This window comes from Canis lupus, chromosome 7 (genome assembly GCF_048164855.1).
Source record: "Canis lupus baileyi chromosome 7, mCanLup2.hap1, whole genome shotgun sequence".
In the NCBI taxonomy this organism is placed as follows: Eukaryota; Metazoa; Chordata; class Mammalia; order Carnivora; family Canidae; genus Canis; species Canis lupus.
The window spans coordinates 40,512,776-40,532,298 of NC_132844.1; the positions used below are offsets into that span (position 1 = coordinate 40,512,776).

The 19,523-nt window shown below is 34.5% G+C and overlaps 1 protein-coding gene and 1 long non-coding RNA gene across 6 annotated transcripts in view; one reads left to right on the forward strand and one right to left on the reverse strand.

The window, feature by feature from the left end:
• ADGRB3 (adhesion G protein-coupled receptor B3) overlaps window positions 1–19,523 on the reverse strand; it is a 715,781-nt gene that overhangs the window by 10,893 nt on the left and 685,365 nt on the right. For 4 of the 5 annotated variants that reach the window (XM_072832455.1, XM_072832460.1, XM_072832459.1 and 1 more), the window contains 2 exons: window positions 17,311–17,346; window positions 1,888–1,992 (listed from right to left, as the gene is read on the reverse strand). In XM_072832455.1, the coding sequence (XP_072688556.1) occupies window positions 1,888–1,992; window positions 17,311–17,346 (141 nt within the window). The remainder of the gene's footprint in view (window positions 1–1,887; window positions 1,993–17,310; window positions 17,347–19,523) is intronic. The other variant, XM_072832458.1, reaches the window with a different exon arrangement.
• LOC140636800 (uncharacterized) lies at window positions 6,884–14,902 on the forward strand. The gene is made up of 5 exons (XR_012034015.1): window positions 6,884–7,109; window positions 7,686–7,975; window positions 9,037–9,112; window positions 10,127–10,232; window positions 14,728–14,902. It is a non-coding gene; the product is annotated as an uncharacterized lncRNA (long non-coding RNA).

Genomic DNA, 19,523 nt, shown 5'->3' on the forward strand with positions numbered 1-19,523 from the left:
TATTTCAATGTTAGCTTTCAGTATTCCAAAATGAGTAGCTAATGTGTTTAGGTCTAATCTCAAAGGTGCAATTCTCATTTGCCTGGCAAACTAAAAATTGATGGCTCAATATTAGGAGCAGATAAGAAAGAACCACTCACTACATTCAAGGGTCTTCTATATGCCCAGTATTGTGTTGATGATACCAAGTAATGCATGATTCTTGCTATAAGGAGGAAAATAGGTTGATATACATGTGAATTATTTATGGACCATTTAAGAGTTAAGGTCTCTTATATTTCTTATAATCTTCATTTACCAAACACAGATTAAGGGATGCCTGAGTGGCTCAGCAGGCTAAGCATCTGTCTTCAGCTCAGGTCATGATCTCGAGGTCCTGGGATCGAGCCCCATGTTGGGCTTCCTGTGGGGAGTCCGCTTCTCCCTCTCCCTCTGTCCCTCTCCCCCCTCCCCACTTGTGCTGTTTCACTCAAATAAATATATTAAAAATGTTTTCAAAAAGCCAAACATAGACTGAACTATCAGAAACATTCAATAAGCCAAGAACAGGTATGTACTGATAAATTACCATGACCAGCCTTGTACTAGTACTGAGAGGAATATAGGAGAAACAAAGGTACATAAATTCTTGTTCATGTACTAGTACTGAGAGGAATACAGGAGAAACAAAGGTACATAAATTCTTGTTCATGATAAACTGATGTTACTAATTAGGAAGCTAGGACTTAGACCCACAACACACATACCCAAGGCTCACTAGAGTTGGTGATCAAACACCAACACAAACACATGTCTCTTAGAGTGTTATATATATATGCCAGAATATCAGATGTTAGGAGGAGGAGAAGGACTGCAAAGGTGTAAGGCAAAGCAGGAGTACCATATTTGGAGTGAGGAACAGTGGAGTCAGATGGTAGTTCCAGCTTTATCTCTCATAGTTGAGTCTCAGCTTCTTAACCTCTCACATGCCCTTCCTGCTTTGGAAAGTGTTAAAAGTGTTATGAGAATAAAGAAAACATTTACTACTTTCTGTTTTCTTTGTTCAATGTAGGATAAATTGAGGGTTAGAAACCTGAGCTGGGTAACTTGTCCATGATCAGATAGTTCTTGGTTGAGCTTTGTACTCAAATAATCATGGAGCCTTCTCTGAAGCTATGACTGTGCCATGTCCACGGTAACTGCAAAATACCATTTGATGAATTCCTATGCTACGACTGTAGTAGTATGAATGAATGAGAAGAAAATAGTCTAATCAAATATCAATGCTTTCAATGTTGATGTGTTTCCCAAAACTCTTGTTATAGAACAAGTGAATCTTGAATTTCCTGGAGACAAAACTTAACATTTTGGTTTCACGTAACAAAGTGAAACCAAGTATACATTCATATATATATGAATATAATATATATGAATATATATTATATTCATATATATATATTTCATATATATATGAAATAATGTATGTATATACATATATACACATACACATAATATAAAGAAATATATAATTATATTTTATGACCTTAAAATGTCAGATATTCAAATTAAAATGTAAAAATTTAGTCAACTATTTGGGTGTTTGAATGATCATTTTAATGATGATAAAAGGGCCACATGAACCTAACACATTTTTGATATATAACTAATTCCAATTAAAGCTTATAACTGATAACACATTTAAATACGAATAAAACTGCTTAAAGAGTCTATCATTCCTAGTTTGTTTCTTAGTATATTCCAAAATATATTGTGGAGCATTATTTTTTTCTATGTATGCCACTTTTGTGTTCACAAGACAATGAAAAGCTCCCGGAGGGCAAGGATAATGGCTGACAGGATACATCATTAGTGTGGTGCCAGGTACTGATGGAAGTAACACATACTCACCATACTACTTGTATTTGGTATATCCCGAAATCTGTCCAAAGTTTGAAACTTCTGATTCAGCTCCTGAAACAGTTCCATATGCCTCTTCCTTGTATGCATGACCTTCTGCAAAAGAAAATAGAAAGTCTCTCATTTCTTTTTTTTTTTAAAAATTTTATTTATTTATTTATGATAGTCAGAGAGAGAGAGAGAGAGAGAGAGAGAGAGTGGCAGAGACACAGGCAGAGGGAGAAGCAGGCTCCATGCACCGGAAGCCCGATGTGGGATTCGATCCCGGGTCTCCAGGATCGCGCCCTCGGCCAAAGGCAGGCGCCAAACCCCTGCGCCACCCAGGGATCCCGAAAGTCTCTCATTTCTAATTTGATTTACACATTTTAAGAAGAGACTTAATATTTTTGCTTTAACTAATAAGGAATGTAAGTTTGGCAGGAACCAGGAAGTCCCCAAAGACACCAAAAATGCAAATAAGCTGTATCTAATCTTTGTTTCATAGTCAGCACTTCTTGAGCATGAAGAATTGGCTTTATTTCCACTTACAAGATTACCAAAATATAGTTTTCTCTTGTGGGTGCATTAAAAATGTAGCAGTCATTCCTGTGTAAGATTTTCATCATTCAAAGTTAAAGCTGTTTTACAAAAATTGTTGTAATATAAAAAAATGTTTAAAAATTTGGACTTGTAAAGCACCCAAGTCTCTCAATGTTTGTCATGGGAAATATTACTTTTTTTATGTTTTATTTCCATAAACACTAAAATCCTAGCTGAATGTACTAAAGGGGGAGCAAAATCCCAGTCACTGCCATTTAAGGCTGACTCAAAGCACTAAAGTGTCTGAAATATATGTGAGTTCTAAAATCTTAGAGTTTCCATGAATAATGATGGAGCTTTGCAGAAGGAAAATCTGACCCATAGGTTTCATTTATTTATTTTCGAGATGATACAGAATCTTACAAATTAGGGCTCAGAGCAAAAATTGTGTGGTTGATGAGCTTCTCAAATCACTGATACAAATATATTAATCCTCTTTCTTTTCTAAATATATTAATACTCTTCATCCTTGGTTACATCCTTTTCTCCCAACTTCATCATAATTCAACAAATAGAGTCCTAAATAAAAATGACCTCAGGGTAAATATCATGGACTGAATCTTTTTCTATTACAGAGTATTTAACAGAGAAGATAAATTCTCTGTATTTACAAGTGTTATTTTAAAGGAGAAAATACCTTCCTCGATTTTGATTTTTTAAAAGTTAAAAATCGGTATTTCAGTGATTTTTCAAGATTATGCCTCCATGTTTGTGCAAGATTCTATAGTATTTTAAAGCATGTGCTTCATAACTCAGCATTTGCTCATGTGGGCTTCATGGGTATATTATACTGATGCCTAAGCTATGATTTGAACATTTGGTCTATTGTTTTAATTACCAAGTATTTTCAAAAGTAAGGATTTGTTTTGGAAAAGAAATATATCTTTGGGGGAAGATCTATAATGCCTAATTTTCTTCTAAAAAGACACTTACAGAGAACACAATCTTGAGGGGAAAAAAAAGCAAGAGAGAAATGCAAATTAAATCTTAAACATATTTTAAAAAGTCTTATTCTCTGTTATGCCAAATTTAATTTCCTATATTTAATGAATCTGTGTTTAGGCAATACTTTGTTTAGCTAGTTTCTTCTATTTTCATTAGCCTACTTTTATGAGAGAATTCTGACATTTTAAATCTTGCTCTTTTGCTCCTCTTAGTTGGCTGTTAACGAATCAGGTGCTTGAGGATGAGAACATGGCAACATTACTCATGATGAGGACATGAAACATAGCAAGCAATTACAGAGCGATTAACTTCCCATCAGTTTTGGGGAGAGTACAGAAAATAGATTTGCAGGATTTACAGAGAAACACCAGGCAAACATAATTTGACTAGCAATGGCTGATGGAGATTTATGAGAGGGAGGATTTGCATAAGCAACTCAGTGGAGGGATTTTGAGGACCACATAGCTGGCAAACATAACGAAATACATTTTATCCCTGGGGACGCAAATATTCCCATGTAGTACCAGGGCCTAAGACACTGATTAAAATACCAATTTGTGCTGTAAAAAATACCTTTTTAAAAAAACTATAGTCATCAGAATATGAACTCTGGCTCTAACTTTCAGATAATGTTTTTCATAATAATGAATCTTACCATATAGTTAATTTTTTGCTAGGGTAGTAGGACTAAAGTCATGCTACTGACATTTCTCTAAATATACTTCATTCTGTCAGTTAATACATATTCATGAGCATCACATATTGTACTAGATACTGAAGTAAAAGGGATCCAGGTGCAAAATCCAGTAGAGTTTCCCCCCTCTTCTAGCTCAAGGTAGAATGGAGGGTATAGGCATTAATCACCTAAGAACACAAGTACATGTTATTTTAGAACTGAGATAAGTAAAAGAAATGGTATGGCTAATAAGAGTAAGTGATACGAGAATTCACTAAGATAAATGCAAATAGGGCAGATTCCCAAATTTTCACACACTTATTTTGAAGTTGAAAATTTTCAAATCAATTATTCCTCATCTTGTTTATTCTCTTTTCCATTTCCAAAATTCAGAGAATATCTGGTATAATTTTTATTTATTTTTATTTTTAAAATTTTTTTTAAAGAGTTTATTTATTTATTCATGAGAGAAACAGAGAGAGAGAGGCAGAGACACAGGCAGAGAGAGAAGCAGGCTCCATGCAGGCAACCCAATGTGGGACTCGATCCCCGGAATCCAGGATCATGCCCTGGGCTGAAGGCAGGTGCTAAACCACTGAGCCACCCAGGGATCCCCATCTAATAGAATTTTTAGTCACGTGCCCTTTCTTCAATGGGATTGTTCCTTTCCAAAGACAAGAAGCACATATACTCTTGTAAAGTAGTTGATGTTATTGGCACAGCTTCCTCATTTTAAGGTGTGCATGTGATGGTTTTGTCTGTGTAGTGTCCCATTTATCTTTCATCCTATGATAGGGTCCTGATTTTGCCTTGGGGGAGTTAGCCTTCCCACTTGATGGAAATGTCAATGGAGGTCCCTACTGTCTACTGGCGGAAAGGTCAGTTTTTCCATATCCTTCCAACAAGGTTCTCTTCTGGTTGGTACTCAAAGTCACTCTCTGTCTCTTGCAACCAAATGTTTCTATTAAATAAAGCATGTTTAATGAAGCAAAGTGTTAAATCTACCCCACAACGAGGATATGTTAAATGATTATAGTTTTTACAATCATATTCTGATTGAATAGTTAGCAGCTGATTCTGAACTGAGTGGATTTTATTTTGAGGAGCTACAGTATTAAAATATACTCAGAAAAATATATGGTGGACACAAATGTTATATAGCCCAAAAACATTTTGCAATGTTCTATGTAGGTTCATGAAAGCTACTCTGAATACTAAAGCTCATGGATGCTGTAAGGAAGATGGAAAGAAATTAAAATTTGGATGCTGAAATCTGGGGCCCTTCCTACATAGAAACATTACTTGCAAAAACATGCCAGCTAGTCATTCTAATTTGAAATTATCACCTTGGCACAGCCAGAAATCACCATAGCAATGATGGCCTGGTGGTTCCAACAGAAGTACCACACTAGAGCTGCCAATCAATAGCTTGCCTATCTGTCATGGGCTCAGTTTGATTTTCCATGCACGATTCCTTTCTGTTCACAGACTTAAGTACACCTTTCAGCTTTTTCAGTCAGGGAAGATTCCATTGACATGGCAGCCAGAATCACAGTGAATACTGGAGAGTTTCCAACCCAGAAAAGTTTTGGGATAAAAAATGTGGCTGGGTTTTAGTTTTCAAAAATAATAAGAGCTTCCCCTTATCTATTTGCTTCTCTAATTTTTATTTGTAGCACTCATGCCTTTGATGGTCTTAACCACCTAATTCAAAGTTTTTGTGCTTCTAAATATTACTGGTCCATTTTTAAATGGCTCTTTTTGGATTTTACTCACCTTACGGTTTCATCTGTTTACTTTTTTCTTTTGTGGCTGAAACATCTTGTGTCCGAAACAAATTGACTTCTGTGAAAAATTCAATTTTCTAAAACCTTGTGAAGATGATAAAACTATAACTCAAGTAGATTTTCTTCTTAAATAAGCAAATATATTCTAATTGCCACTATATATAAAATTCAGGTTGCTTGAGTTATTACTCTTGTCAAGTAACATAGGCATCTTTTGCAATAAAGAGAAATGCTCAGTAATGTTCCTTTCACTCAGGTTATTATGACATCATTCTTTGAAGCTGCATATGAACCCTATCCTGAGAGGACCAGCAACCTAGTTACACAAAAATATCTCCTGATATAGCTTATTTCATAAAACTCTTATCTGTCATTTTAAGGCTTTGTAACTCAAGAGAGGCTGTGTTTGCAGTCTTTTAATTGTTGATATGAAAGAAAAAGTGATAGGTTGTGTAGTGCTTTCATGAAATTTCAGATATTTGAGAAAAAAAATTAGGATGTGAACAACCTGTATGTTTTGAGCACCTACTCTATCTCAGGCACTCTTTTAAATACTTGGGACATGTCAAATCTAACAGTTCTAGATCTGGACAAACTTGGAATTTAGATTTTAGTTCCATCACTTTCAAATTGTATAGTCAGAAGCATAAAATGTAATCTCCCTGTAGCTCTAGTTTTAGCAGTCAGAATAGCCTTACAGGGTTGTTCTGAAGATTTAAAAGGGATACATATCACCTGTCACTAGAGGACATACGTAAGAGCCACTTAAGAAATGGTAGGCATTATTATCTTTCTCAATCCTCACAATAACCCAGGGAGGTAGGAGTCATCATCTCACTTTGCTGATTAGGAAACTGAAGCTCAGGAGGCTAAGTAAAGGTCCCAAGCTCCCATCAGTGGTGAGACAGCTAGAATACACTCTGAATCCAAAGACAATTCTCTTTGCATGCAGCTATCTTAGATACATCCTATATTCAGGGAGCACCCTCCTATAGATTATTCAAGTTTATGACTTATTTAGATGGAAAAGTGAGTGAAAGAAACACTCTTGTTTCTTGTTACAGGTGCCTTCTGTAGCCAAGCCCATAAACTGGATATTGATCACCCTAAAATTATCCCATGGTACTGCAACTATCTTTGGAAGGGCTGTCTCCATGTCTTGTCTCTGAACACCTTGTGGACAGTGACTTCTCTTTGTATCCCTGACACACAGCGTTTGATATTTAGTAGGTGCTCAATTAATGTGCTCAATTAATAAATGAATTAGACGGCATATGTATACAGGTCAGGGAAGGTGCCTGCAACAAGGAAGGCTATCTTAAGTCTTGTCTTCTCTCCTATTTAAGGGGACACCAGAGAGAAACACTCTTCAAATTCTATTGTGTCTCTCTTCAAATTTTATTATGCTTTCTTATTTTCCACATAAGTAGCATATAAAGGGCCTGCAGGTGGGTTTGAAACTAACCACTTGGAAGTTTTGTTTTCTAAATTCAGAAGTATGAATCATAGAGTTGGGATTTAAGTCTGAACTACAGATAAGGTAGGCATTACTATATGTCAATGCCTGTTGACTGTTTTAGAAACTGTTTTAGAAACAGGGACATTTTTAGAAAAAGTTGGAGAATCTCTCAACTATAAACTTTAGATTATGGGGCCTGGGAATCATGTGCTGATAGAATTTAGAAACCACTTTGGTAAATAACCTTTTCTAGCCTTAGGAATATAGACATCTATGCTCTCATTGTTCATATTTACTAGTATAAACAAACCTATGGTTATTTTTCTTTTTTTGTATTGCATAGGAGTCCTCAATCCAGAGTGGGCTGTTGAACATTAGTTTGAATTGATGGAAAACTAATGTTAAGGAGCAACACACACTGCAGGAATTAATCTTGATTTTTGAAGCTGTACTGTGAAAAAGGAATGATTTATGTACCTTTCTTGGCCAGAGTCCCAGAGTATCCTTAAGATAGAACCTGAAGCCCCATAGACTACCTGACATTACCAGTGTCTGGTTAAGATTCAAAAATATTTCCATTTAAATAAATATATATCCAGGACTTAGACAAAGGATCTAAAAAAACTGAATAAGGTAGGTATTATTTTTTATTATTTCACTGTCAGCCAAGGATATACTTGGCTGCAAATATTTGCAACAGTTTAATTTAGCATTATAGAAAAGACAGATGCAGCATAAGACTAGATTGCTCAAATGTTTCCTCTCAAAGTGTGCTGATTGCCTGACAGTGCACTTATTGTAGGAGTTCGGGACAAAGCAGAAAGGAGCTTATTATGAGTAAGATATTTCTTTGGAACTGTAAGCTTTATATTTTGAAAGTAATATAAATTTTATTTTCTATGCCACAGCTTAGCTGTATTCATAACAAAATAAAATTAATATAAAACATTTTATCTTACTTATATTCCCTCAAATCTACTAAAAATTCAAGTCCCCACAAAGATGGACATAATTATCCTGGTTAGATGCCTTCTTGTGCTCTCTGCTCACTCTTACTTCTCCTAAGTTTGAAAAGCATGGTTTACTGGATGTGTGGTGTTCATTAGGAACTTCAAAGGAATATTCTATGGTGTTTTTAAGAGGTTCCATGGAAGAATGTGACAAGGGATATCCTCATACATTTTTTTAAGATTTTATTTATTTGGGAGAGGGAGAGGGAGATGGATAAGGAGAGGGAGAGGGAGAGAGAGAGAGAGAGAGAGAGAGAGCAGGGGGAGCAACAGAGGGAGAGAGAGAAGCAGGCTCTCCATTAAGCAGGGAGCCTTATGTGGGGCTTGATCACAGGATCCTGGGATCATGACCTGAGCCAAAGGCAGATGCTTAACCAACTGAGCCATTCAGGCACCCCATCTCCATGTTTTTTGAAGAGACGATAAAAATAAATACCCTTCTATGCATATATTTTTAACATGGAATGGATAACATTGTTGATTGTAATTTGAGATGTTTGCAACTGCATTCCTAGGAATTCCTTAAGATTTGCCCTCAATCCAAGACTACAATTTAAGCTATCTCCCTGATATTTCTCATTTAACATCTGATTAGGCACCTTAATCCCCAAGATATTAAAATGCAATTTGGCCTAACAAGATGTATGCTTGATTTTCCTAAATCTCTGTCTGTGATTTTACTAGAAATCCAGGTTCAGACCTGCAGGATCCTCTTTCATCTGCTCCCCTATGTTCAGTTAAGAACCCTGTCTGTGTTCAGGTAAGGACCAAATCCAAAAATCTTGACTCTGCCACATCCCTTCATTCCTTTCTTTTGCTACCACTTCATTTTTCTTTTCTGGATTAGTCATTTCCGATTTTGTATTTCAACTTCCTCATTCACCCTACTCCAATCTTTCCTACCTATTACTGCCACAGTCATCTTTCTAAATTCCAGATCAGAGCAAATCATTCCCACTAAAAAACAAAAAGAACATAATAGAACAGAAAGTTTTAGCAGCTTTTGGTAACAAATTACGTAAAATTTCTTCCCTTGGAGTGCAAGCTCTTCACTATATGGTTTCTAAATTACTTCCTCCTTTTATCTATAGACTTCACATTTCAGTGAATTTTAATTTGCTTCTAGTTTCTTGAGTATGCCACACTTAAGTCAACCTCCATATCATTTCCTCTTCCTTTAATTTCCACCTGCCATTCATTGCCTTGAGTTGCATATCATGCAAATATCTTTGAAGTCCAGTGTGGCTGTCTTTGAGGTGTTAGCTCCTTAATCCATTTATTATAGTGGTCTTTGCCCCAACTCAGATATATTCTTTGATAACTTTTTATTCAAGCACACTGGTCTAATTTCAATTTTAAATTATTCTTTACATAATAATTTATTGAATGCCTACTATTGTGAAAATTAATAAAGGAATCCTCTTTCAAAATGGGGCAATCCATGAAGGGAGAACTCTCATGCCCTACTACTCATCAAAATCTACATAACCAGTAGGAAAAAGAAAGATTTTCTCTCAACCTGGCAACAACAAGCTGCCTGCACATGAGTTAATAAGAAGCTGTCACCACTTCAAACTCTTTTTCCTCCCATAAACTTTTGTTCAAAACAACCCTTGCAACTTTCTCCTTTCCTCTATAAAAGGATGCTGTCCCACTTTGTTATCTGGACTTGCTTACTGTTTGCCATAGTTTGCATGCACCAAATTGCAATTCTTCTGCTATTCCCAAAAAACTCATTTGCTGCTCAGTAATATTTCTTGTTTAATTTTTAAAGTTGACATTATATGATGTCAGAAGTGGGATAAGAAGGTGATGAATCTCGATGAACTAACAACTCCAGGCATTGTGAATGGTAGCCACTTCAGCCTCTTGCATTATGAGTAAGTAATCTTTTTATTTTTGGCATGGTGAGCCTCTTGTCAGAGGCACCCCTCCTCCTTTTGGGTGAGCTCTCTGACTTTATTCTTGAAGGAATCAGCCTTTTGGTGACTACTTATTTGTTTGCCAAACCTTTGGTTTTAAAGTATGGGATCACAATCCTCTAAATTTTCCCTAAGCATCTTCCTTCTGGGACCCTGGCCAATTTTGTATTCAAAACTGTGGCCCTAAAACAAACAAACAAATAAACAACAACAAAAAAAATATGGCCCTTCTTCATGTGTGTTCTTAATCAAATGGACCAACTGAACCCAAGATAATTTGAACTCCTATGGCTACTATGAAGAACTTTTTTTTTTTCCTGCAGAACCAAATTAGAAGACTACAGCTCTAAAATTAAATAGACTAAATAGGATGGCTATTTTAATTGGTACCTGGAGTCTTCCAAATGTATCCAAGACTCTAAAATCACTCTTTGCAAAATAAGGTTTCTAAATTAACCAAGACACATAAATAATTAAAAGTAGATAAAAGGGGCTCTGAGGCTACTTTTTCCCTTCCCTGTCCTAATGGTCTCCAGTACCAGCTTCTTCTTTCCCTTCTGCACCACCCTCACCTCCTCTATACCTTCTATACCCTCATCTACCAAACTATGGACCATAATTAAAGAATTTATTAAACCCAGGGAGGAACCTCAAATGTTTTTATAAATGGATTACCTCCTGAAATTAGTGAATTAAAAAAACAACACAATATCTTTAAGTGTCTTCTCTTTTTGCATCTCTCTGTCTATTTATGAAAGACTATGTATGTATGTTATAGATACAGTATTTTTCTACTTCTGGGCGATATAACCAAAGCTAATTTATGAAATAAGCCCTATTCATTTGGCTTGAAAATGAAGCATTTATAAATTATCAGAAATATAATAGATACTAACTCAAATATTTTTCAGGTTCACATGATTTGGGAAAATATTTAAAATAATAGCAAGTTTAAGGTTGTTGTTTCAATTAAAATGCATGTCTTTAGAGTTCTCAGCATTAAACATAAAACCTTCATTCTAGCTAGGTTTATTAGAAGTGCAGTAACTTCATGTTACTTCTTTTACAAAATTTGTGAGCAAGAAAATAGCTTAGGCTGGTGGCTAGTTGTCTAATGTCTCAAGTTTTTGTGGGTAATCTAAACATAATTGTTAAAATAAATGTAAGTAGGATAAAGAGTCTTTAGGTAAAGTTTTGCCAGGTTAAAAAAATGATGGATATTCACTGAATATATATATAATTTCTAAATAAGATAGAAAATGGACACCTTAATTGACATAGGCTTATCCATTTCTGGCTTCTTTTTACAGGGAAACAAAAGATACTTGGGTCTATTAATGAACATGTTTTGCATCACATTGAAAAATTATACTTTGATAGAGTATATGTCTCTAGAAATTATGAAATGTACTCATGAAATTGCCAACCTAAAAAAAATGCTAATGTAAAAGACAGTTCATAATAGCATACTTAGTTTTCATTAAAAATTAAGGTTTTTAAGGGTTAAGAATTCTAATTAAGGTTTATAAGTGTAAACAATTCTAATTAACATATATAATTAAAGCTGGTAGAAATAATAAGGGAAATAGCTCTGTATACAAGGAAAGTAGGGTATGTTTTTTGCTTAGAAAAGGTCCAGGGTAAAAAAAAGTATGAAGTATGGAGATACATTTCTGTTGAGGCAGATAGAAAGGATAGACTAAGATGGACATAAAAAGTTTTAGAAGGTCTGTGAAAAAATAATCTTGGAAAAACTTTTAATATGATCCAGCTAAATAAATTTGTTATAGGGGTTTAACAATAAGTTTTAATATTAATAGTGTATTTATGTAAAATTGAACCATAATTTTCCTTTTATCTGCTAAGAGAACAAATTTTTCTTGGACTATTGGTCTGCTTTTGATAATCGATTGTAAAAAGTTTTCCTTTATACTTTAATCTGGCTTAAAAAAAAAAGGATTCTATATTTTTTTAAAATAATTTTCTGTATTTGCTGTCTTTAACAGGTCTCTGATTATGTAAGTTTTAACTCGGATCTATGTATCTTTCTGTATTTGCTTTTTAACAACTTCTATTGTTACCATGGTTAAATGGATGGCTAAGTATTATTTCATAATCCTATTTGACCCATGATACTATTTGACCAAATGTTCTAAAATCTTTTGATATTTTGGACAAATTTCCCCAAATCCAATTCTGAATAGTCCTTTTGACCTTGAACTAACTTTGGGTTTTCTAGAAAGTTTCTAAAACATCACAATAGATTTGTTCTTTCTCCTTATAAAAAGAGAGATACTAAGCCCTTTAGGGTTATTCAATATGTTAAATTACATGAGAAGCATTTTCAAATAAGTGAAAAATAAACCATCTAAGGTTTTGTTATGCAGGTGAATGTTATTAACGTAAATATTTTAGAAATTATGTGAAGTTCCTGGAAATCTGGTGTCTTGGTAAAATGTTATTGGCCATGATTCCAATTATTATCTTAAAATATATGGAAAACCAAATTTTCTTGTCAACTCCATCATAATGAACTTGCATCATATCTTTAATAATGGACATTTTAAGTCTTTTCATTTATAGGGAGTAACGTTTTTATTCAGATACTTTTACAAAATGTACCTACAGAAGTGATTTGTTTTCAAAGAGATTCATGGAAAGAACTCAGAAAAAAGTGCCGGTTTCTGATAACTTTGAGACCATAAAATTAAACTGGGTAAAAATTTCCAGAACTAATGTAAAAACTAGATTCAAGCAGAACAAGAATAACATGGCATTGAATGAATGGAGTAAGATGATTATAATTTTTATGACTCCTAGTTTTCAAATATTACTAGTCCTTCAATGTTTTGCTTGCTACATTAAAAGGACCCCCTTTTCTCCTCTCTTTAAAGCTATCTATGAAATACAGCACTTTGGTAAAATATAACTTTGTAAACAATGATGAAATATTTACTTTTTCTCCCTACCTGATCCCTCCAGAATTTGGAAACTCTTGAGTACTTTTTCACATGGCAATATAGTTGGTTATTTGCATAAATTCAATGAGAATCTGTTTTCCTTGTAATAATAAATAGAAATATTGGCTACTTTACCAAGGCTCTGATTGGATTATTTTCAGAGAGATGTACATAGACTCAGATTTTACAGGACAGTTTTTAAGGAACTAAGGCTACTTTATGGAGCCAATATAGCTCCTCAGAAAAATCAACTTGGCACCTTGCTTACAAAGTTCTAGAAAAGCAGTTTTGAAAAGTGCTTATATGGTGAATTACTACTCTTGCTACACTTGAGGCAGGCCAAGTTTAATGCACACAAATTAGATATACTGTGATTATCTTCAGTAAAAAATCAGGGTAAGTATAGAGAGAAAATTTATGTTTGTACCTTTGTCTGCATTATATTCTAATCCTGTTAATAAACTGTAATAGATCCCAAATTATTCTGGTTTTCTCAAGTATCTGCCTACCATACTCCCAACTAATGTTTCCATTTTTCCCCCCATGCTTCTGATTTGGAACAAGGACTGCCCTTGAACTTCTTGGAAAGGAACTATACCAGGTCCTCCTCATTACCCAAATGATAGCCAGACTTTGGGGGCTTGAATCTTGGACACACATTCCACAGCTAAAGATGGCTGCACCTGACATCTGGTCTTCCAAACCCTGGAGAGTTTTTAATCAAATGGATAAGAAAGAGAAGTAGTTGACATTAAGGCAGATTGCTTCCACTCAAGACACCACATCAAGACTTTATATTTCAAATATTAAAGTCTGTCTTTTCCCCCTTATTGCCTTTATCTTGGCATTCTCCTGGAAAAATAAAGTCACCACCTGTATCTCTCAGACCATTGCTAAGGGGGATAAACTCTGGAATTTAGAACATTATTTTTTCAGGCAAAGAGAAAACTTGACTGATTCCTGACCTCTGATGTATTTAGCTGGTTACTTTCAGGTCTGGGTTCTTCATGTAGGATCTTATACAAACTAGATTTATTTTTTTTTAAATCTTATTTATTTAAGAGAGAGAGAGAGAGAACACAAGCAAGAAGAGGAGAGGGACAAGCAGACTCCCCATTGAGCATGGAGCCTGATGTGGGGCTTGTTCTCATGACCTGAGATCATGATCTGAGCCAAGCCAAAATCAAAGAGTCAGACACTTAACCAACTGAGCCACCCAGGTGCCTCCACAAACTAGATTTATTATTATGCTTCTCTTTTTGTGTTGTACAATACTTTAAACATTTTGTGCTTGTTGCCTGTCAAACCCTTGCAGAAATAACCTATCCAAGAGGATGATGCTGGTTTGATGTTTCAAGATGATCTCTAAAGCTTATAGCTTTGATAAGAGGTAGTCCTTAAGTGGGAAATGCTTGAGAGCTCTCTATTCTATTCCTTGTTACTCATATGTGGTCTTAAACAGTTTCCAATAACCATGCTCTTTCCTTCCACAGTGGGACATGATAACCAGGAAAGGTCCTTCCTGGCACCAAGGGACAAAATCACTAAATACAGAAAACTGATTCTTGATTGGCAGTGCTTTAAAGAAATGTTTAAAATAGTACCTCACAACTTCCTCTTTTCCTTCCAGGCTTGCATATCTGGAATTGCAATTCCCAAATAAAGTCATTTGCTACATGATAACCTTGGTTTTTTAATTTAATTTTTAAGGTTGACACTATATATTAGATCTCTGCTTGGAGCTGAGAATGCAAGTCTAGTAAGGAATTTGGTCACAGAATAAAGGAATATCAATATTTTCTGTATACTTTCCTGAATTGATGTTATATCATTGTGACTAGTCAACACTTTGCTCTATTTATTGCTAAAAATGCAATGTTTTCTTGGAGATTGGCAACATGAAAGAACTTTTCCCCAGGTATAACATTTACTAGCCCATTTTCTATGTATATACAAAGTTGAGAGAATATTGTTATTGTGTATAGATTTCGGGGAGTGTATATGGTCTAAAGGGAAGCTATCTTCAGGAGCCCAGGATAGAAATCTGCTTGTAAATGGCAAAATGCCTATGTTGGCCACTGTGTGGTAAAGCTGATGGGGTGGGAATTGGGGGACTAGCAAGTAGTTTGAGATAAACAAAATTTATCCAGCATGAATTAAAGTGGAAGGAGGCAACTCAGGCTCTTTGTCAAGGACCATCCACAAAGTACAAATATATCATATTAAAATTTATCAGCATTTGCATCTTGCAGTAATTTTTCTGAATACCATCTATGAGATATCTGCCACATAACTACAGTTGCACACAGACTAAGGAGAGTGGTACTAAAAAGTCTGTCAAGAAAATGCAATATCTCAAAGTGTCCTCCCACCTCCCAATTTTACACATCTAGCAATCATGCAATAACCATAGTAATTAAAGAGCTAACTACTCAGGGCTGTTGAGTTTTGACATCTTTCCATTACCAGAAAATGTTTTGATAATACCATGGTTATATGTTGGGATACTAAGCAGCAGGAAAAAAGCATCCGATTAAGGAATATGGTACCAGTTGCCATAGGGAATATATGAAAAAGGAATAGTTTTTCTAATGCTCCAAGTGATCCAATATGATTAGATTTCTTTTCAGAACTTATGATTATATAGCTTTGATTGGTTCCCTTGAGGCTTAATTTTACATTTAGGTTTTTACTATATTTTGTCAATGATGCCCCATGGATTAATTTCCACCTTCTTTCCTTTGTATTAACATAACTTCTTGCTTTCAGGACAAAAAGAAATGTATACACAATGATCCTCTACTTTGGGTTACCTAAAGAGTAGAAAAAAAAATTATTTGTCCCCTAAAAGGCAATAAAAAAATGAAAAAAAGATTTCTGAATGTTTTTTTCTTTGTACCCTAAAATTTAGGATAGAATGAAGTTTTTATCCTAGGCCACAGGTTGCTACAACTGAGATGCATCAGTAGGAAATTTTGCCACATAATCATTGAGGTCAGATTCATCATTATTATTTTGTTTCTTGTCTGAAAGCTTACTAAAAATGACCAAATCTCTTTGGACCCTTTTCAGGGTAAAGCTAGAGCTTGTTCACCATTGTAGTAAATAAAAACAGTTAAGTCTCACTTTTGGTACCTGATATATATTCCTGAGCTACAAGATTCATCTACATTCACAAAATGATTGATTTAGGAGTTTCCATATTCTGAAAGGCTTCCATAATTTTAGGAATATCAGCTAAGATTCCCAAGTTCTATGTAAGCATCACAATAGTACAAATATGCTAGAGAAATTTATAATGTATTATATCCAATTATGTCAGCAGGCTATGAATCATATCCAATTATCAAGATGCATAAGTGCCTTTTATGTGACGCTCAAACATCATTAATTTTGTGCTTAGCATAAGCTGCTCAAATGGTATGATTTCAGTAATTTCTAGCATCGATATTACAACATCAATATAAATTCAATGCAAATTGGAAAATGAACATCTTCATCTTGTTTATATCTGTGAAAAGGCATTTACTGAACACAGGAGCACACTGAACCAACACTTACTATTGGAAAAAAGAATCTAGAATGTATCACAGAGAACTTAATAATAGGAATCAGTACATAAGGCAAGTCCCAGAGAAAGCCTAGCTAATCAGCTAAAGCATTATTCTCACTCTCTTCAGGTAGTCACTCAAGTAAAACCAATATAATTGTTATAAATGTGAGAAATGAAGCAACCAACATTCTTACCTCACAACAAACTGAATTAATCAAATCCAACTCTCACCATAAAGTGCTCATTTGTCTTAATATTTATAAAATGAATTCCTTGTCTAGAATACCTCAGTTTGGCATATATCTAAGTCAATTAGAAGTTAAAAAAATTTTTCTACACCTAGTTTTATAGTATGGCTTTTAATTAAAAATGTTTCACTTCTCACTTAATTTTTAAAATGTAGAGCTCAAAAAAAAATAAAATATAGAGCTCCTACATACTACAGAATAATATTTTTAAGTAATTATATGTCAATTTTGAATTCAAGCAATTAAAATTATTTTAAAAATCCATAGAAACTTACCTCAAAGTCAAGGTCTGAATATCGTGATTTTCTTCTCTGTTAGATTTTTTAAAAGGAGAAAAACCAATATAAAGTTATGTTAAGTAATTCAAATAAAATGAAAATTATTATCTTCAATAAAATGACCTGCATCATTGTATTACAAGTATTTCCTTCACATAAGAATATGTCAAAATTTTTATGATAAAAATCATTTAGTTATCTCAAAATTTCCCACCAGTCTATCTCCAGTCTGCATTTCTACCAAAATTTCTCTGGCCTTCTGTTTGAGTCCTAAAGTTCTGTATCTCTCAACCACGGATTTTTTGGTATTTGATCATTTTCCATGATCGGAAAATCCTAATTTCTGGTTCTTAGAAACTGAAGTATCTATTCTAATTTAGTAAATAATAATAATAATAATAATAATAATAATAATAATAATAATCCACACCCTAGTGAAACATGAATGCAGATGTCAATATCTCAATATTCGTCTGTGGCTTCTCTGTTAATCAGCTCCTGGATCTAGTTATAGATCAGTATGTAGACAATAAGCCTGATAAAATAAGGAAAAATTACTTATGTGAAATTAGTGTGATTCTATAAATATTAGTGTAGGAAAGATACACTTAACATGTGCTAATAGGGATTTGGTATTGAAGGAGATATCCGGTAGATATAGAAAATGTCCTCTAAATTTTTAGAGAACAAAAGCAAGTTTCCCATGTGAGGTTTGTTTTGTTTTAATTTGGATTTTTTTGGAGGAAGTGGGGGTAAAACAAAAAATAAACATTAGAAGCAAGTAATATTTAGGCAGTCGAATATGTAATCGTAAAGACAAACTTTTTTTTTCTTTCTCTTCTGCTATCCCAGTACCTACCTTAAGTTCAATAACCTAACAGGGAATCCTATCCATGATAGTTGATTCTCGTAACTGCTAAATACTAGAGACAGACAGGCAGAAATACCATTTATTGAAAAACATGTCAACATTTTTGTAGCTAAAGTTACAATGTCACTGTAGAACCAGAGCCTCTCTATGCAACCAACTCCCCAAAGCATGCTTTACTAGACAGAAGGGGATATATTCTAAAAGAAAGATTTTGTTTAAAAAACAATCTATAAATTTTGAAATTATTTGATTTTGATGGAGCTGGATCACAGAGTCCAGTCTTCAAGTATGATCAAGGAGAGCATTGAGGAAATTGCTTTATTAAATGGAAATAGCCCATTGATATCACTTTGATCTTGTCTCTAGTATCATGGTAGCCTAGCCCTGGTGACATCCTGGAAGGAGACCAGTGTATAGGAAGGCATTTCACCCAGGCCTCCTTTGCCATCTCCCGCCACTATTCTTATCTAACTGTATTGTATAAAAATCAGGCTTCAATGTAGTGCATCACTCTTTGCTGCGATATGCTATACGGAATGTCAGTGTTTCCATTCTGCTCTTGAATGCTTTGCCTTCTTGGCACTGTGACTCAGCAGGATATTTTGTAAGTATATGTTAAGCAAAATTCTTTTCTTAATACAGAAAAATGCAAGAATGGGAACAATTTTAAACAATCATTACAGAAGATTAATCATGAGCTTTGAATTCCATTTAAAAATTAGTGAGATCTTATGAAAAAGTTTCAGCTAGCCAGCAGAGTAAGAGGCCCTTCTGCTGCATGCATTGAGGGGTCCTATGCCAAAGGTCATAAGAACCGTATGTTGCTCTGTTTCCGAATGTACAGCTGTGTAGCTAAGAACTAGGAATGCTGATGGACGCATGTCACTAAAGGTTCCATATTTTAGGAACAAGAAAAAAGATGGAAACCTAGAAGAACAGCAGAAAGAGATTCCGCTTCTGACAGCTGATGTCACCTATGCACCTACACTGATATAAAATATGAAAAAAATGGATATACTCCTACAAATAGATTTCCTTCCCTTCTAAGTTCTATAAAATTTAAATTCTAACATAAAGCTATAGCATAACTATAGCATTGAAGGATTAGACTAAGAAATAAATAAATGAAAGATTTCAGTCAAAAGAGCTTAAAGATGATGGTGGCGGGGATGAGCAGTGAAGATTTAAAAATTAGAGAATGGGAAAAATATGGCAGTTTGTCCTATTATTTTGTATACCCATAATACTGGCCAAGTATGACCCATAATACTGACCAAGTGTATCAACCTTTCATAGTTTATAAAGTACTTTAACATTTGTACAAACTGCCCTGTGGGAT